This window comes from Homarus americanus, unplaced genomic scaffold (genome assembly GCF_018991925.1).
Source record: "Homarus americanus isolate GMGI-L3 unplaced genomic scaffold, GMGI_Hamer_2.0 scaffold50564, whole genome shotgun sequence".
Taxonomy (NCBI): domain Eukaryota; kingdom Metazoa; phylum Arthropoda; class Malacostraca; order Decapoda; family Nephropidae; genus Homarus; species Homarus americanus.
In genome coordinates this window covers 4119192-4140585 of record NW_024715014.1, presented here as the reverse complement: position 1 = coordinate 4140585, position 21394 = coordinate 4119192, and the positions used below count along the sequence as shown (strand labels likewise).

At 37.6% G+C, this 21394-nt stretch overlaps 1 protein-coding gene across 2 annotated transcripts in view; it reads left to right on the top strand.

The window, feature by feature from the left end:
- Positions 1–21025, top strand: part of LOC121853513 (RNA-binding protein fusilli-like) — a 56525-nt gene extending 35500 nt beyond the window's left edge. Inside the window, exons 7-8 of one of the 2 annotated variants that reach the window (XM_042347721.1) lie at positions 12129–12168; positions 18203–21025. In XM_042347721.1, the coding sequence (XP_042203655.1) occupies positions 12129–12168; positions 18203–18240 (78 nt within the window). In that variant the 3' untranslated portion in view covers positions 18241–21025. The remainder of the gene's footprint in view (positions 1–12128; positions 12169–18202) is intronic. The other variant, XM_042347710.1, reaches the window with a different exon arrangement.
- Positions 21026–21394: the final 369 nt, after the last annotated feature.

The window sequence follows — 21394 nt, the reverse complement described above, 5'->3', positions numbered from 1 at the left end:
CATACAAATGTTTGCAGACGATGCCTAGTTATTTAAGGAAATTAATAACCAAACAGACTGTGAATTTGCTGCAGAAAGATCTCTGAGCTTCAAGAATGGTCGAGGAAATGGCTCCCTAAGTTTCAGTGTCACAAAGTGCAAAAGGATGCTCCTGGGTTGCACCAATAGTAAGGAGGCATATCACATGTCCCAACAGGATGAAGAGACTGCATTACTTTAGACCGAATGTGAAAAAGACCTGGGTGTGTATGTCGACAATGAACTTGAGCTCTTGGGCCATTGTGAGAAGAAGATAAATCAAGCAACAAAACTAGTAGGTCTAATAAGAATGTCGTTTAGATATCTGGATGGTCCGTTGCTCATCACAATCTTCAAGAGTGAGGTGCTTCCCCGTCTGGAGTATTGTCAGCCCATCTGGTCCCCATGGTATGCTAGAGACTGTCAATTGACTGAAAATATCCAAAGGAGGGCCACCAGACTGGTGTTTGCTCTACAGAACCTCAGTTACCCAGAGAGATTGGAGTGCCTGCAACTGCCTAGCTTAAACTTCAGACGGGCAAGGGACGACCTAATCAGAGTGTATAAACATCTCAGGGGCATTACTCAATCGAATGTACATAACTGGAGCTGGCAGATGTCCGCCCCACAAGGGGTCTCAGCTCAAGGTTGAAGAAGCCACAAGTCCAGAAAACTGTGAGGGCAAATTTTTTCGGAGTGAGAATTGTGAACTTTTGGAACAATCTGCCAGAGAGCGTTTTGATGGCACCGAGTGCGAGTTCATTTAAGACCAGACTTGACCAACACTGGAGCAGGTTCTGATATATTCAGGAGTCAGTGCATGCCCAGTATTTGCCAACAGTGCATAACAGAGACATGACCGACTGCCCAAACGGCTAACGAGCCGATCAGTGGCGAAGAGGATAAAAGTAAAGTAAAGTACCCTGTAAAATGTTGAGGATGATGATAGTGACAGTACGAATAAGAAATTAGAGATGATGAGGCCCCATATTACGAACATCTTTTCAGGCTTTAGAAATTTAAAAAAAAAAGTACCAGGCAATGCAAGACAGGTCCTATATACAGTACTTACATATCACACCACCTCATGCAGAGAAGGAAACAAGTTTCCAACTAATCTCAGAATTAACATCCACACACAGCATCTGGTGCAGCTTAACACCGAGAGAATCAATTGATTTTAGCCATTAAGAAGTCTGAACTGAAAGACAAAAAGCTGACTTAAGTTGTATGATGCAGTATAAATTACCTGTACTAAGGTCCAACTGTATTTTGATTTTTTAATTTACTTTTCTCTTGCATCTATTATGTGTCTTTTTTCACTTCTACTTCAGTCTTTCCCTTAATATTTTATTCAACCTTATACTGCCTGCCCATTTTTCTGTATATCACGCTATACAATGGTAGTTAAACTTGTTTCTGAACAATGATAACTGGAATTAAAAGGACAAGATGGGATAAGAAATTAAAACAAGAATGGCTTCATTGTAGAAAAAAAGTTCTGATTGATTATCGAATCAAATGGCACAGTGACCCATATACTGTAGGTTACCTGACTTAGATGTCAACTAGTAGTAACCCAGCCAGGGCCAGGAAATTATGAGGCTTGCTCACTCCTGTTACTGGGTAGAGGGAGGTACAGTACACCCACTAAAAAAATTATTCAGCACCCGTGTCATATTGTATCACGCCGTAAGGATGCCAAATAATTTTTTAGTGGGTGTACACTACACTACAGTACAGACCGGCCAAAGAGCCCATCCTGATGTGTGCCTATAAGTTGTACACCCAATAAAAAATTATTCGGCACCCTCACGGCTTGATACAATATGACATGGGTGCAGAATAATTTTTTAGTGGGTGTACATACCCCAAATAAACTTTTCCAAAGTTCAGCCCATCCTAGGAAGTGTTTTACTTTACATCAGATAAATCACATACAGTGGTCCCTCGGTTAACGAACACAATTCGATCCACAGAGTCGTTTGTTAACCGAAAATTTTGTTAATCGAATCCACTGTTTCAATGGGAAATTGGGTAATTGGTTCCAGCTCACCGAAAAGTACATACAAAGTAAAAAAATGCAGTAAAGTACACTTACTTTGAGGTGTGTATGTAGAAGGTTCCTGGTTGATGATGATGATGGGAATTAGAAGTGGGGGTGGAGGAGAAGGGAGAAGAGAAGGAAGTGGGGATGGAGAAGAAATCACCTTTCAGGGGACCCATGCTTGATGCAGTCATTTCACCAATCAAATTTTAAGTTCACTAGGTGTAATTCAAGATTGTTTTATTTAAAACAACACTGCACTGTGCTATATATTATCAATATGTTAACTAAATTTCAGAATGACCAATAATTTCAATGTAAAAATGCAAAAATATTCAAGACCCCAACAAAATAGATGTTCATTCCACTGTCAACAAAACGAAACTGACGCCTGGTAGCTGAGTCAAGTGGCTGATGGGCGCACAAAAAACTAGTTCCCTGTACTGCATATATTATTAATATGTTAACTAAATTTTAAAATGACTAATAATTTTAATATAAAAAATGCAAAAATATTAAAGAGCACAACTTTCATGATATTTACTCCACTGGAAACGAATGTAAACATAGAACAGATTATTGAATTGGCAGACTAGCCCATCAGCTGCTCAGCTGATGCTCACAACAAAACGTGTTGTTCGTAAGGATTTCATTAATCGAAGTTTTGTTCATTAACCGAATTGAAGTTTCTTATGGGAGGTAATTTGTTAATCGAACCGTTCGTTAACCGAGGGACCACTGTACAGTACTGTATATGGTCCTCTTTAGATTGATTGAGACCTATAAATTTTAAGGTTAGGAGGTCAAAAGATTACCCAAATTAGCTAGTGGTAGTAACATTAGTTCACTATCCCTTAGGTGAAAGAACTGGTTCAGTTAACATTCATGGTTGTGGAATGATGTGATGATATTGAGTCTGGTATTTGGGTGTATTTTATTTCTAACCAATCTGGTTAGAGTCCTGTTAGAAAATTTTTGACAAAGATTGCAATTTATTTGGTTCTATTCTTGCATTTAGGGAAGGTAGAGCAAAATAATATTTTCGGTCATCTTGTCGGAAAAAATAAAAAAGTTGTTAAAGAATAATAATTATCAGCTGGGGTGGATGATCAAAACACCTCATAATGAAATCTGTAGTATAGTGCCTCAAAAATTATCACAAGGCTCAATTGTAAATATGCAGCGATCAACGCCATCTTGCCTGCCAAACATAAACAAACAAAACTGTTTTAAAATAATTTTTAATTGAATGGATTTTATCTTTTAATATTATTTTCCATTGAAATTTCATATGAAACCCTTTTTTACAACATTCTCTGATAAAACTGCTGAATGAGGTTTGTCACTGCTTGGTTGGTATATGCTGTTTATGCACTCTGTCTGGGAGTTACAGTATTCCATTACAAGAGCTCCGAGGGTCTTGTAAGTTACTACCTCCAGATACAATGTGCGAAGTCAAAAGATGGTGGATGCCATATTTTGTTTCAAGTATCACCAGAAGGAGGACTTACAACCTCAAGGATTAACTTACAATGTCAGACTTAAGAAGATACGACATTGTAAATCCTTTTGAGTATCCGGCCCCAGCTGGCTACTAAGTTTGGAATTCTCGCCTTTGTCCTGCAGTAATCTGAAAAGAATGTTTATATTCTCACAAAGAATAAAGATGGGGATGTAGCAACAAAAAGTAATAGAGAGTAATGAAGATATACTTTTGAGTGACTGGGATGAGAGTATGAATGTGGTAACAGAACACAACTTGTATAGCAGTGCTTCCATGTGCATCCGAGGACAACCAACCTAAACCTAGCAGCTGTAGTGTTGTGTAAAACAGTCCCTCTGCTATTGACTCGGGGTTCAGAGAACACAATTTTAAATCCCTTTTTTCATGTCTTCAATAGAATTGAGTTGAAAGTATTAAAGTTAATAGCTTTGTCATAGAATTTAACTTAATGTTAGATCATGTGAGCCAAGATCAGATAGGTTTTCTACTTACTCTTGATATTATCCATCACATATTTAAACTTGGTAAACTATAATTTATTACCAAATTGTGTTTTTATTCTGAATGAAGTAGCAGCCAGACAGGAAGAGTTAACTGGACTAGTCGTTGAAATTACAGAGTTAACAGGTGTAAAATTGCCACAGTGATTTGCACCCCAACCAGGAGTTTTTTCTTTCCTTTTTAAAATAAAATTTGGTTCTTGTTTCACAACTCCGTACAGTACTGTTATAGCTAAAAGGCCATTATTTATTCTCGGGGACAGCTGTAGAAGCTTAAAAGTGGGAAGCACAAAGGTTCAGAAGTGGAGGAGTTTGGCTAAGTTGCAATACTGTATGCTCTTTTAAACGTACTGTACAGTCTAGGACAAAAGTTCGCTACCCCATAGTGAAACTGAGTCACGGGAATAAATCTCAGAGCTGACTTACCTCGACTGTTTCAGTTTACTTTTGGTCGATGCTGCTTCATTTTGGGCAGGAGCAAACTTTTAACCCCTACTGTACAGTACCTGAACTGTATTGATTTTTATTGTGAAAACTGACCTTGCAGTTGTGGACATAAATACTGGTGAAGATATTGAAAAAGCTCTGTTTATCAAATGTAAATATATATATACTGTGCATAAAAGACTTGGCAAAAAACAAAACAAGTTTTTGTCAGAAATGCATACCGTAGCTCTTACTAACTAATTTTGGAGCGTCTTTATAGTTCGTGTATTATGTGCCAGGATTATTAATGTTCTGTACATATTAACCTGCTGAGAAAGCTCTACTGGTTCCAGCAAGAATAATATTAAAAGAAATATTATTATAGATTCATTTCAAAATTTTCAGTACTTAATCCTGAATACTGTAGTTGTACATTTAAATATTAATTGCTTATAGCAGAGACATATTAGCTAATAAAGTACTGTATATATTTTTCAGTTAGTGGAGTATGAATTTTACAATTACAGTACCTGTACCTGTATTGTGTGTGTGAATATTAGATACAGTGTACAAATAATCAAAAAAATATCCCCATTGATTATATGATTATAATCACTGAAATATTGCACAATACAAAATTAGTAGCAGAATCTGTTTAAATAATCCTAAGAGTCCGAGAAGTTCATGTACAGTGTAATGTCATTTTTCAGGGTTGTGTTTTGTCAAACTCATTAATCATATTTGGACTGATTGATGTACAGTACTTTAGGTATGCTGGTAACAGCATGTTGTATTTGATATGAAGAAAGTGTGAATTAGTGCTTTTAAATTCTCAAGCACATTAATGGGTATCTCACTTTCATACGAATTTACTGGAATTGTAAAAAACCAAAAAAAATAAGAAAAGTTATACTGTACTGTATTTGGACACTACTCAGTAACATATTTCTTTGGTGATTTTGAAGTTGTTTGGTTTCACCTCTGCATTTTCTGTATTTCATCTCCCAAGAGTGTAGCTCATGTGGAAGTGTTCGAGGAGAAGGCAAATCACTCTCAGACCACTGGAAGTCATCTGAATCTAGTATGGAGGACATCAAAGTTGGAATCGACTGTAAACCCCTGAGCGTTAAGGTGATAATGAAAGGGAGAACCAAGATGATATTTTATGAAGTCTTTGAAAAGTCATCTTGGAGCCCTAGCATAGTACTATACTTCTACTACATCACCTAGTTTAGTCGTACTGCTATCACACTTAGCTTATTCTTATTGATATCGCACCTACTGTAGTCTTGTTAATATCACACCTACCGCAGCCTTTTACTACAGGGATCACACTTAGTCTAGTCAAGTTACTATCACAGTTGGTCTAGTTCTACTGTCATCACATCTAGCTTTCTAATGCTATTATCACACTTGCTCTAGCCTTGCTACAATTGCACTTATTCTAGTTCAGGTACTACCACATCTAGCCTTGTACTGTTGGTATTATCCTTGGTCTAGTCTACAGTGCTATCATATCCAATCTAATATTGCTAATACAACACTTAAATCTCTCATGAGGACCTTGTGGATACGAAGCCATTAATATATGATATCCCTGAAAAAGGGGGGGGGGAGTTGCTTTCCAATGAGCCATTAATTTAGATAAGGAGAAGAGAGAGAAAGAGACCAGATTAATGTAGTTGAAGGAAAATGAGATAAATAGTAGTGTTGCAGATGTGATATATAGACCAGAGAGAGTGAGAAGGCAAAGTCGATGTTGTATTGTACAGTAAGTCTGCGCTTAACGTCGTCCCACTTAACGTTGTTTTGACACTACATCGCTAAACTTTAGAGACCAAAAATTTGTTTAACATCCCGGTGATCCGATACTACGTCGTTTTGTGTCGTCACACTATATTTTATGGTGCATCGCCTGCTGTCGTCTGACCTCGCTATGCTCTCTCGGCTTGGCGCAGAATCTCGGTGACACACCACCCTCCTCCTCTCCCACCCTCCTCCTCTCCCACCCTCCTCCTCTCCCACCCTCCTCTGCTCTCACCCTCTCCTTCGCTCCCGCCATACTCCTCTCCTCCCTCCATCCGCCTCTTCTACTTCACTACCCACCACACACTCGCTCTACCACCTCCACCCATCGGTAAGTACCAATACAAGCTTAGTGGTTGTATATGTATGCATTATTTTCTATAGAAATGGCAATGATTTTCTGCATATGTTATGATTTCATGGGTCGAATGAAGGCTCGGGAGCGTAACTCCCGTATTTTATCTTTTTATTCTGGGGAAAATTGATCCGCTTAACGTTGTTTCGTATAACGTCGCATTTTTAGGAACGTAACCCCGACGTTAAGCGAGGACTTACTGTACTGATATTATGGGTCAGGTCCAGGCCTTGTTGGGGACTCCTGCTGTAGGTAACTTTTTTCAAGGGGTACAACAGCTGCCTTCATCGTTCAGAATTGTTGCTGTCCTTCCGTCTTGGTATGGAAAATGCATGAACTTCATATAGAAATTCTTGATGAATATCTTGGTGGCTTGTTTTCTCTATTTTCTATTAGAATCTGAGTTTAAGCAGGTCTGATTGCTTACACTTAACCCGATCATTGCATTGTTATTCCCATCTTTCTTAGCTTTCCATTGAAACTCCAAAGAAACACTCTGCATTTTTTATGTAAACTTTAATATTATTGCTTGGAGATGGTGTCCAGGTAGTTTACAATTAAGTCAAGAAAAATTTATGCAACTATATTTTCTTTATGAAAAATAGTCGTACAGTTGTTTACCTGAAGGATCCAATAAAATGAATGTAAATCAGTCTTTACAATGCAGTCACATGTTCACATATTGAGATCAAAAGTCAATGTGATATATTGATTAGTGGTTCATTTATATTAGGGTTCAGTGTCACACCTCAGGGTTACCATTTATCGGATAGTGGCCCAGGTGGGAGAATAAAGCCTATAACTTACGTAAGGTCCTCCCATTGTTTGAAATGAAAGTCTTTTCGAAGAACTCCTTAGGAGGGGAAAATGAACTGATGTACAAAGAGAAACCTTCCATTGATCCTCCTCTTCCCTCAGTACTTGCCAACAGTGCGTAACAAAGACCTGACCGATTGTCCAAGCGGCTAACGAGCCGATCAGTGGTGAAGAGGACCAGACAGGGTGACAGTACTCAAGATGGGGAAGCACTTCACTCTTGAAGATCGTTACGAGGGACGGACCGTCTAGACATCTGAACGACCTTCTTAAAAGACCCAATAATTTATTTGCCTGATTTACCTTCTTCTCGCAATGGCCCTAGAACTTCAGCTCATTGTCAACATACACACCTAGGTCCTTCTCACATTGTCTCAATTCATGCAGTGTCTTTGTCCCATTGGGACATATGATACGCCTCCTTTCCGTTGGAACGTCCCAAGTGCATCCTCTTACACTCCGTGACATTGAATCTTAGTATTCTTGAAGCTTAGAGATCTTTCTGCAGCTCTTCACAGTCTGCTTGGTTCTTAATTTCCATAAATAGCTGGGCATGTCATTAATAAAGCAAACAAACAACAGCGGGCCCAATACACTGCCCTGTGGTACCCCGCTTGTCATGGGTACACATGACGATTTTGTGCCATTAATCACCACACAGTGCTTACAATCATAGAGAAAGTCTCCGATCCATGCTAGGCCACTTCCCTGAATCCCATATCCTTCCAGTTTAATTTTTAACCTTTCAGGGGTACGCTGTCGAAAGCCTTGGCAAAATCTAGGTAGATATTGTCGATATTGCCACCCTGTTCCACAATTCTGGTCCAAACATCCAGTACCTTGAGTAATTGTGCTAAGCAGGAGTGTCCCAGCATAAAACCATGTTGGCAATCATTTACAAGGTTGTTTCGTAGTAGATTTTCCATCATGGCATCTCTTATAATGCTCTCAAGTACTTTACATACTATGCTGGTCAGGCTCACTGGTCTATAATTATTCATGGAGTGTCGATCGCCCTTCTTGTAAATAGGACTCGCATAAGCCATTTTCCAATCACGGGACCTTTTGCTCACCCAGACATTTGCAGAACTGTATTTTCAGGGGCTCAGCAAGCTCTTTGCACAACTCCCTTAGCACTCTGGGATGCACCTTGCCAGGGCCAGGACTCTCATGAACCTTTATCTTTCACAATTTATTTCTTATAACCTCTTCCGAGAACACAATTTGGGTTAGCGCTGTGTCGAACCATCTGTCCTCAAAGGCAGGAAGATTGTGCTCATCCTACCCTTGTGAAAACCGAGGAAAAGAAACTGTTCAATGCTTCCGCTTGGTCTTGTCAAAATCTGCTTAACTACCATCTTCAAGCCTCGGAGCTGATACCTCTACTCACATTTTTAATTTCGATGTTACGTAGCAGTAAAACGCCTTTGGGTTTGACTTGACCTCACTTGCAATCAGCCTCTGGAACTCCTTTTCAGTCCTTCTACACTCTGACTTTGCTTGGTTCTTGGATCTGGCATACATTCTCCTATCCTGCTCATCATTTTTCCTAACTCACATCTTGAATTTGGAGGTTTTCTTCTTAACTTTGTCGACCGCCGCATGGTTCATGTGTAGTGGTCTCCTTGCATTCCTGGAGGCACTGGGTTTGGTCTTGGGTATATATTTCTCGATCAAATGGTTCACTTTACTGGCTATGATATTCAGCGTAGTGTCTGCGCGAGTCAGGCCAGTGGATGCCCCTCATCTCATCCCTCATCCCGTCGTAATTTCCATTGTAATATTTGAACCTTGGCCTGGTTTGGTCGTGAACCAAGTAACAGTTAAATCTGATTAATGATCTTTCAAATAATTAAAGATACAAGTAGTATTTAGAATATTTAGGTTAATTATGCTGTGCCCATAAGTTTTAAATCACCATGCTAATTACTTACTGCCTATGGTTTTTCAGTCACTTTTTGGTGTTTATCTGTTATTCTGGATGTACTTAAATAGTTAGACACCTTAAATTTCAATTCAGAGAGAAAAGTGTTTATGGCCTAAAAGCCTATAAGGGTGTAAGGTTTACCCATTTCGTCAATACTCTTGTTTTCCCCGTATTTGTTCACAATCTCAATTTGGCACCTCAGCTACCCAGAGAGATTAGAGCGCCTGCAACTGCCCAGCTTATACTACAGATGGGCAAGGGGTGACCTAACTGAGGAGTATAAACATCTCGGAGGGCACTACTCGGTTGATTGTCCATACCTGGAGCTGGCGGATGCTCGCCCCACAAGGGGTCACAGCTCAAGATTCAAGAAGCCACAAGTCCAGAAAACTGTGAGGGCAAACTTTTGTGGGGTGAGAATTGTGAACTATTGGAAAAACCTGCCAGTGTGTGTTCTAAGGCTTACCATTTCAGCCACAATCTTGATCTCCCCGATTTTGCTCAAAATCTCATTATATGTACTCCTGAACATGCCACATATAAAAATTTGTAATTACTGTACAGTACAGTAAATTATATGTATTAGGTATGTGAAAAATAATGATACAGTAGTGAAAAGCAAGAATGATGAATATGAACTCACCGGTTAGGTGTAACATGGGATAATGTTTGAGCGGGTCAGTTTTATATTAATACTTTGCTTTTACTTTTATCCTCTTCACCACTGATCGGCTCGTTAGCTGCTTCGGCGATCGATCACGTCTGTCACGCACTGTTGGCATGTACTGGCTCTCTGTTATGCACTGTTGGCATGTACTGGCTCTCTGTTATGCACTGTTGGCAGGTACTGGGCATGCACTGGCTCCTGCATGTACCTGAACCTGCTCCAGTGTTGGTCAAGTCTGGTCTTGAAAAAACTCACACTCTGTGCCGTCACAACACTTTCTGGTAGGTTGTTCCAAGAGTTCACAACTCTCACTCTGAAAAAGTTTGCCCTCACAGTTTTCTGGACTTGTGGCTTCTTTAATCTTGAGCTGTGACCCCTTGTGGGGCGAGCGTCCACCAGCTCCAAGTAAGGGCACTCGACTGAGTAGTGCCCCTTGAGATGCTTATACAGTATACACCTTAATTAGGTCGCCCCTTTCCCGTTTGTAGTATAAGCTATAGGCAAGTTCAGGCACTCCAATCTCTCAGGGTAGCTGAGGTGCCGAAGGGCAGGCACCAGTTTGGTGGCCCTCCTTTGAACATTTTCAACCAACTGATAGTCCCTAGCATATCTCGGGGACCAGACGGGGTGACAGTACTTCAGATGGGGAAGCACTTCACTCTTGAAGATCGTTACGAGGGACGGACCGTCTAGATATCTGAATGATCTTCTTATAAGACCCAATAATTTATTTGCCTGATTTACCTTCTTCTCGCAATGGCCCGATAACTTCAGCTCATTGTCAACATAGACACCTAGATCCTTCTCACATTCAATCTCAAATAGTGCAGTTTCTTCATCCCATTGGGACATATGATACGCCTCCTTACCGTTGGTATGCCCCAGGTGCAGCCTCTTACACTTCGTGACATTGAATTTCGGCAGCCATTTCTTCAACCATTCCTGGAGCTCAGAGATCCTTCTGCTGCTCTTCACAGTCCGCTTGGTTCTTGATTTTCTGAAATAACATGGGGTTATCGGCAAACATTTGTATGGAGGAGTGTACAACGTCAGGCATGTCATTTATGAAACAAACAGCAGCCGGCCCAATACGCTGCCCTGTGGTACCCCGCTTGTGACAGGTACAGACAATGATTTTGTGCCATTAATCACCACACACTGCTTGCGGTCATGTAGAAAGTCTTCTATCCACGCTAGGACATTTCCCCGAATTCCGTATCCTTCTAGTTTGATTTTCAGCCTTTCGTGGGGTACACTGTCGAAAGCCTTGGCAAAATGTAGGTATATATTGTCGATATTACCACCCCGTTCCAGAATATGGGTCCAAATATACAATACCTTGAGCAATTGTGTTAAGCGGGAGCACCCCGGCATAAAACTGTGTTGGCAATCCTTTACATGGTTGTTTCGTAGTAGATGTTCCATCGCGGCATCTTTGATAATACTCTCAAGTACTTTACATATTATGCTGGCAATATATAATTTGCCGGGACTGACTTTTGCAGTGGGTGGGGATACTCTCATAAGTTTATTTTTTTGGGGTACTCTTAAATTTTTATTCGGGTACTCTCATAAGTTTATTCATTTACATAATTGTATACAGTATGAATATTCTGCATGAGTCTAAGTCGAGGATCTGAAGCATAATTATTGGTTTTAGTAGATTGTAATTTTGGAAGTCCTAAGTAAATTTTGTTTAGTTTTTTTAACATTTGAGGAATTAGGTTAGACATTAAGCAACAGTAGTTTTCTTATTTACTGTAAGAAGGAAAACTGTGTTTAGATCTGCAAGTCACTGTAATCAGACTGATTAATTCACACTTGGGTAGAAAATAACTGAATTTACTGAATATAATGCAAGTGCTTTAATCAAATAGATGAAAGGTGGTAGAGTAAGCTACAATAATAAGTCCCACATCGATAAAATCTCAAAAATATATAATTACTTTAAAACACCTGTGATTGATGGCAATAAAAGTCTTTGAATTGATCTTTGCCAGATTCATAAACTATTCATTCTGACTGAACCTCCTTGGACAAACATTTACAATTTTGATTTCAGGTGATGAGGTTGTCACCCTACGCAGCAGGAAACCGTAGTTGTATGTACAGATTTTTTAATGCTAAAGTCACTCTAGTGACACACGACCAAGATGCTGTTCTTATTTTATGCATAGCCCAGTTCCCTAGTATTCTTCTTTCATTGTATACTGTGACCCTGTTATCTTTGTATCTAAACAATACTTTCTTATTTGACAATTTACAGTATTTGTATATCATCCCTTAGATAAAAGCCTTTTTTTATTGCCATGATCTTAACTTCTCTTTCATATCCTTTGTTACTCTGCTCAGGATGGCTCATGCATAACTTCAACAGCTTGGTCACTACTCTTCCATATTTGCACCTACAATCAGTCACCTCTCATTAACAGGTTGTAGTTATATCCTTATCCTCACATTCTACTTTAAGTCATCTGTTTGCCCTCTTACCTTTCACTGCATATGCATGTATTTTTTCTAATTATTTTAATTGTGTGTTCCCTTTTCGTGTAATATTTCGCACACCCCATTAATTCAGATTTTTAATTAATTTATCTTGCTTTTGAAATGCTTAAAAGGCTATACACATTTTTTTTCTTATAACTCTTGTGTCTGCTTTGCTGATTTCAACCTCAAACCAGTTGGTGATGGCATTACCGGGTAAACGTTGACTTAACTTATTTTTGCTCAAACTAATGTTGGTTGTACATGTAGTGAACACTTCTTCATGTTTGGTTTCTGGTACTGTAAAGACAATATTTTGTATATAATATGTACTGTTGTGCTTTTCAACAAGTCGTTACATACAATGATCCCAGAAAGGAATACAGTACAGCACTGAATCTATTGTATCAGTCAACATAGGAGTAGTCTTTTATTTTATTTTATTTTTATTTTTTGTACCAATTATCAGCTTCATAGCCATTTGGTCAATTGGACTATCCATTGTTAGTACAGCAGGAAACCGTACCAGGGAAACCTGTGATGTTGGGAGGGTCACACTGGATAACGCTCTTCTTATGTGTGTCTGGGCCAAACCGGTTTTGAATCCTTGAAGTAATGGTGAGGGATATGTGCATTATGTACCACCAACAGCTGAAGTGTTACAGAAGGGTTTATGACCTCATTTGCAAGACAACACACTGAATGTCCCAGTTTTGTTTATTTGTTGGATGATTTTATTGGCTACTTACTTTATCTTTAGAAGATAAAGCAACTCAAGATTTTGAAAGACTATTCAGTACATTAGACATTAGCAAGAAAACTATACCATTATGATTCCTGAGACTCCACTCTTCATAAGTGCATCTGTAAGAGGGAACATTATATGTGATCAATTCAAAACTGGGGTTGCACTCCCTTCTCCAATATGCAGTACTGTACAGTACTCTAAATTTTTTAAGCTTTTTGTATCATCTTTCAAGCTTCAACAGTGCCAGCCTCATTTAACTACCATATACAGTACAGTATTACCATATACAGTATTACACTGCGCGGGACTAAGCTGTGTTTACGGCATCCCACATTATACTACAATCATATTCTTCCCTGTAACCATTTTGCTTTAAGTGAAGAGGAGGGTGGGATGAGTTCTTATAGTCTCTTAACAACCCTTACATCTTAATAAATTGTGAGGTGTCGGTGTCTCATTGCCTGCATTTACAGTATGTTAGGAATTCTTTCATGTTTATCATTTACAATTCCTCCTTTTTATTGTCTTCTCTAAATATAAACACTTACCGTACATGTGCATCTGTCTCATGTCTACATGTGAACAACCTCCAATGCTTTTTTTCAGTAATAGCAGCTCTTTATCCATTTCATATGGTGAAGTTCTCTCTCTACAGGCACTTAACATAAACACACTTACATTTTGTCTTTCTTAGTACAGTATCTGATATTTCTCACCTCCTCATGCATTCACATCTTAGATTTCTCACCCACTTACCCACTTAGGTCTTCTTGGTCAACATGTTTCACCCACTTATACGTTAGTAGCAAATGTTTCTCACTTACTCGTATCCTAATCCTTGCCATTTGTCACATCCTCGTGCCCAATATTACTCATCTGCTCATTTTCCATTGCACATCATTATTTCTAAGTGCATTGTGCCTTATCATTGTATGTAGTAGCACAGTGGCTTTGTTTTTGTAGTATATTGGCTCAAATTCTTCCCTTTACAGCTCCTGAGTGAATTGCATGCAATGAATGAATACAGTACAGTATTGTGTTGCCTCAAGTCCTGGGGCAGTTCTCACTTCTTTTTTTCACTCTGGTTTTTGTTTTTTATATTTTTACTTTTTTTGTTCGTTGTTTGTCTTTCTGAAGGCATTAATTTTTTTTTTTTTGTAACCTTGTGGTGCATGCCATACCACCGGTGTTATTATAGATAGTGTATACTAGAGTATAGCAACAGATGTACTGTAGGTCATTGCTAACACTGATCCTAACCATAATGATCAAATATCTGTAGGAATTTTGTTTTTTTCCTGTACCATTTGGGCTCAAATTTATTTAAAGTAAAAACTGATGCCAACACAAGAGAGACTGTATACTGGATAACTTGCCAACCACAGTCTTAACTATTACACAAAGATATGTTACACTAACAGATTAATATCCAGGTTCCCCTAATCACTGAGGCAAATAGTGCCACCTGCCCAGGAATCCCAGAAATATTGAGAATAAATGGCTTGAGGGAGACTTTGTTTTGCAAGAGAGAAAAATGGATAAATACATGATAAATACATAGTACAGCATATGTAATGAAAAAATAAAATGGGATGTCCAACTTAGGTAGTGTTAACCCTATGTCACTTTTGCATGATGAATACAAGAAAAATGATACTGTACTAGGCCTATGCAGTGCACTTCCCTAACTACTGCAACCCAGGGTGTGATTACCTAAGCCAAATGTGAGAGTGTCCAGTGTGTCCCTACCAAATGTGACAGGTGTTCTTCAGATACAGTACAGTACTCCAGTTTCCTATTGCACTTTCAATGGACCATTTGAGGACAAACTCATCAGAAAAATAAATTAAACAATCCATTGGCTTTATTCTCCAGGCAAAAATAAATAGAAAAAAGTAGTCTTCGTATCATTAAGACATGATGCTGTACAACTCCAAAATTAAGGGCAAGTTCTGCCGAGTCAAGAGATATAATTTTTGTTATAAATATTATGTGCATGTGTTGCTTTATTGTTATTTGAACGTTAAGGTATCATAAAAATTTAAAAAGGCACAAAATAAGGTGTGTACATAATTTAACTTATCTAAAAGGGTGAATATTTGCATGCATGTTAAATAAGCTTCAGTTTTTCTGCACTGTCAGCAAGGCATTCAATATATATACAGTGACCCCTCGGTTAACGAACTCAATCCGTTCCAGAAGGTCGTTCATTAACCGAAAAGTTCGTTAACCGAAAACATTGTTTCAATGGGTTTTTGGGTAATTGGTTCCAGCTCACCGAAAATTTCCTAAATTCAACAAAAATGGTAGAAAAGTTCTTACTTTGAGGTGTGTATGTAGAAGGCTACTGGATGATGATGATGATGGGATTTAGAATGGGGGTGGAGGAGAAGGAAGAAGAGAAGGCATTGGGGTGGAAGAGAAGTCACCCCATGGCGCCATTTCACCCATAAAATTTTAGCTCTCTTGGTGTAATTCAAGATTATTTTCTTTAAATCAACACTGCACTGCATTATATATTGTCAATATGTAAAATATATTTCAAAATGACCAATAATTTGCTTGGAAACACAGAAAATGCGTTTAGTTGAAGAGAGTCTCAAACAAGATGTTACCTCCAGTGAAAACAGAGAGAGACTAACTCCTGTTTGCTGTGTTAAGAGGCTGGATGTCGCGCATTAAACTAGTCACTTTACCTTCAATTATGTTCAATAATTGTTAAAATGACTAAAAAATTGAATATTAAACTTTTAAAATTATTGAATAGTATAAACTTCTTGATATTTACTAAAATAGTAAGGAATTTAAGCCCTAGAACCGATTAATGTATTGGCGGTCTGATACTAAAGCTGGTTGCCCGGTCAGTGCAAGCGAAAACATGTTGAGGTCGGTTCGTAAGAAATTCGTTAACTGAATTTTTGTTCATTAACCGAATTGAAGATCCTTATGGAAGGCAGTTCGTTAACCGAAATTTCGTTAACCAAGGTTTTCGTTAAACGAGGGGTCACTGTACAATATTAAGATCAACAAAGGCTTATCATCATTATCAGTACTGTACTGTATCATTAGTATTAAGTACATTTTCTTACACCACTGTTGTCATTATCAAACTTGGACATTTATTGGTCATTGAAACATTAGAAAGCAGGGAATGGTAATAAAAATAAATAAATAAATAGCAAATATGGACAACTCAATTCAGGGATGAGGAAAAAAAAATAGAAATCTAAAAAATAAGATGTTTGCCCTGGTGGAGATGATGGACAGGGAAGCTTAATTCTGGCCAATACAACATACTGTACTGGAATATAAAATGCTGTTCTAGGTCTCATGGGATTTATATGTCAGGGAATATCTGTACAAGTTGACTACAGTATTTCAGGCATGTTGGAGTTTTATTCTGTGGATATTTTTTTTGTTTTATGTTAGCAACAGAGGAGTTGATAACAAATGTTTATAGTTGACAAAACTGTTCTTGCTGTTCATTACAATTATGCTTTAGTGGAGACGGCAGGTCAGACAGCTTTGCACGGTGCATCATGTCACTTTGTTGTGCCAAAGTCCCAAGCTAAACTAACACTTCTTGCCACCCTACGAAACTGTGACACAAATATTTCTTCCTTCAGAAATGTGAGGCTGATTAGGTTATATGATGAGTGAAGAAAACCAAACTACGTAGTTCAAAAGTACTAACATCAAAATGCAAAAGAAAACCAATAACAATGTTTCAAAAAGGAACCCATAGAACAATCAAGACAGGAATAACACTCAAGAATTTTATGAACATTTTAGTGGTGATCAGGTGCACTTTACCTGTACTGAATATATAGTGTGCATAACCATACAGGCAGCAAGACATGGAAGATGGTGACCAACAAAATTAATCTGTGCATAATAACTAAATTATTGGAACAAACTATTTTCCTGTCTCATAATAAGTGATGATGACTAGATTAGATTCTGTATAGTAACAGTAAGGATATCTAGAGGAGAGGAAAACTTATCCATCTCTTAACACAGTGCTGCCTAAACAAGTTACCCGGTAAATGAAATGGAATCCTTTGAGAGAATAAGTTTAAAATGTTACAACTGCTAGATGTTAATAAGATTAAAAGTACTTTTAAATTAAAGTTTATGATAACTTTGATCCTGTGAAGGAAATAAAGGAAAAGCTCACTTTGGAGAATATTGTAATTACATTAACACTAAAAATGAAGTCAGGCTCTTACCATGTTCACTTTGTCTCCATAACACCAGCAAACAAACTGTTTCCTATCTCCATCAAAAACATATACTATGGCATAATATCACTTGATTGCTCAAGTGCACTTCCAACCAAGTTCTTCTCTATAAAATATAATGTTCCTACTAACTTTCGTAAAAGATTTGAATAGATGTGATCTTTTGTACATAAGAAGTCTAATAATGTCTACAAATACACATGACCTCATTTTCAAAGCTCTGGCCACTCGAGAGAGGTCAGACTGAGCTGCTGACTGTTCATATTTATTCCCATCCACAATATTGCCTAAATGATAAGATTATAGAATTTCTAGTTTATGCATGGTAAACTACATTTAGAAAACATTACAAATATTTGTGTACAGATTGCCTTTATTCTTGCCAGAATTACTTTAAAAGTGAGAACATTGCAGCAGAAAATTTATGCATATTTTTAACACTGTTAAACCATGGAAAGTGAAGAATCCGCCTGATTTTGAGTTCACCACAGTAACTTGTAGTAAAGAGCAAAAATGTAGGAGGAATTGGTTTGCATGGTAGTTTGGGTTAGACAACTGTTATACAGTATATGACAGCTGAATTAGTAAATAAAAAAAAAATTTAGGGTCTTAGGACTGTATCCTCATAAGATGTAATTATTATTATTGTTTCTTTTTTAACAGATAGCACCAGAGTGTATGCCCATTCAAGCAAATGGTGACACCTCACGACACAATGGTGAGGCTGTGGCGACCATGTGAAACACCGGGAAGTCTTGTGTTAATTGAAACGTCACACTAAATACTGTTTATTGCTTGAGCCTTTGTGTCACTGAAATGATAAAAGATTATCATAATTCATTGAAACTAAGACTATTTTAAAGAACATCTTACATTTGTTGTTCTTCCTAAGTGAGGAAGATCTTGTGGTAATGTGTGTGAAGTTATTCAAGAAAATAAGATTGCTTCATCTAGATTCTAGAGACCAAAAGTGTTTATGAGAATGAAAAATATAAATAATTACTTAAGTTCAGTGTATACAATTAAAGCTGTCATGAAGTGCTGAAAAAAGTAGCATGGTTCAACATTATTAATATTTACAACAGAATAAGTTTGTAGAAAGGGAAGGTTTATTTGTCTTTCATACCTTTTCCTGCTTAATGCAGAATGACCGAACACAAGAGCAAATGTGCATTCACATTTTCCCTTTACACTTTGTCATTAATGTATACTAAGAATAACTTGACACTGAATTGCAGAGGTACAGCAAGTGGTATGTGATGTAACATAGTACTATATACAGTAATATCGTTCATCTCTCATGGTCCATAATCCTCGCAGGAGATTATAATGCACAAGAATTTATACATACAGGTACTGCCAGCTGTCCGAATATTCTTTAATGAAAACCTCTTTAATATTAGTACTGTATATTGTTTAATGACTGATTTATTTAGAATGTTTATAATTGATATGAACTTATGAAATAGAATTTTCTTTGCTTTTCTCTAGGTTGTGTAATTGATAATTGTCCTTAGGTTAAGGAGCTTGTTGCAAGAGCCTGATGGCTGCAACTCATGTGACAACAAGTATCACAAAGTCTTCCAGTAGTTATTTTAAGTGAATTTTATGTAGGTACCTACAGGTGTCTACAATATGAGTTGACAGTAAATATTGTAGCATACATGCATATGCTATTCTCCTTATAGATTTTAAGTTTTCTACCTTAATTTTTACTTCTTTGTTACTCATTGTGCATTCCAAGTGCCTTATTGAAGTTACATGTTGTATTGAGCATTGCTAACTACAAACCGCCGTCAGTACCACAGTGTGATGCCGTTGCCCCTCAGTTTTGTTTCAGATATCCTGCAAAGGACTGAGTTTCATTATAATTATTTATCAGTCGGTTAGTAAGAGCAAAGATATGTACAAAATGTCTCTTAAATCTGCAGTGTCAAAGTACAGCTAACTGTTATTAATAGCAGATGAAACTGTTTAGAAATTCCTTGGTACTAAGAAGTCCTGATTTAACAGGCAGTGAGATTAAGAGATTATGTTAAGTCATAGATATCATAGCGAAGCTGTGCAGATGGAGGAGTTATGTTCTTTTTCACAAGGGTGGGTGGGCTGCCTATAACTTTATCTGTTGCTGTAGAGCTAATAATATGAACTCATAGTAATGAAGAAGACAGTAGGAAGATGGTTACTGGCAAAATAATGTCATTTTACAGAACAGTATTTATTCATCCTCTATGACTTTGAACAATACAGTACAGTACAGTACAGTACATTCAAACCCTTTTAATCCCAAGAAACTTTGTCAATCTTTACAGGTGTTCCATTAAGTGAACAAGAGTACAGTAAATTAAATCCCTTTTTAGAGTTTCACGTCCAAAATTTTTGAAGGCATAAGGCTCCGAAAATGGAATGATTATAAGTGGAGAAAATGTGATCTCTACCAATAGTGCTGTTGCTGACCCACCCTTGCTGCCCAGCCCAGCCAGGTACATGGATTCCCTATAATTGTTCTGGCATACTGTAAATAGTGTTACCCATTGGGTGCTTTCATATTAAAGTTACCATATCTATAATGAGGCAAAAAATAGAAGTTGTGGAAGTTCTATAGGATTTTCCTTTGGCTTAATGGAATAGATAAAATTGAGCCACAGATCTCCTATTTTACAGAAGTAATTACTGGTCTTGCCACATTATCAATGAAACAAATATAATGTTTCATTTATAGTTTTCTGTATCAGCATTTTTTTAAAGATATGCAGCAATTTTCTCCTGAATAAGCATATTTTTTTGCCCTTGTATAAGAAATTGGGGTTTATTGCCTGCATACCTTCTCTTCATGTACTGCAGTACACTTGTCATTTTGTTGAAATTTTAGTTATTTATTATTATATATTTCTATGATTATTATAGTATAATTATTAAGTAGCCCTTTATGCCTGAAGACAGGGTGCTCCACACAACACAGTGAAGTGCTGTAGGTAATTAGTTGTCATGATAATTGTTAAGTAAGCTCCCCTTTTGAACTTCATGGGAGTTATAACTATACTGTTATAAAATTATTTAGTTTAATATTATAGCTATTAGTAGCCCTCACTTTTAGAGTATAGGGCTTTCAACTTGCTAGTTGCATTTTGAGTGCTGCAGTTCATCAATTTCTTGTTCTTCGTACCCTAGTCGTGACAGCGTGAGTAGTGAGCCGCAGCGGTGCTCAAGCCACTCTCAACCTAATGCTCAGGAGCCACGTGCACCACACACCTAAATACTTGACTTCATAATGGTACCCCTATGTTGTATTTCTCAGTTATGCCAGGAAATGTGTTTTTTCCAGTAAAGCCATACTGTGCTGTACTCTTTAATGTAACATTTGCTGCAGTTTATTTTCTTGTCATTTACTGTGAAATTTATTCATACTTAATCACTCAAAAAAGGTTTGAGAGATATTCACACGCCCACACACAAATCTACCCGACTGCAGCTTTTGACAAGTTGTATCGGAACGTACCGTATGTACTTACAGTACAGTGCCTGTGTATTTAGGAAAATCTAAAGGCCTTTAAAATTAAATACTGTACTCGACTAAATTTGACTTGGATAACTATCATGTTACTGATTTGCAGTTGACAAATCATCAGGACTCAAATAAAGGTTATTATTCACCTCATTAGTCAGTTACTTTGATTTGTCAGCATTAGAAAAGAAACTAACAGTTAATATTTGGAGTCTTCTAGACCTGCATTTGACTCATGTTAGATAGGTGTACAGTGCCTGGGTGCAATATGCAAATAATTCAATATTATTATTCAAATGTAGTATTTGTAGTGGGTAACCTTAAAGATGTAAGGAGTCAGTACCATACAT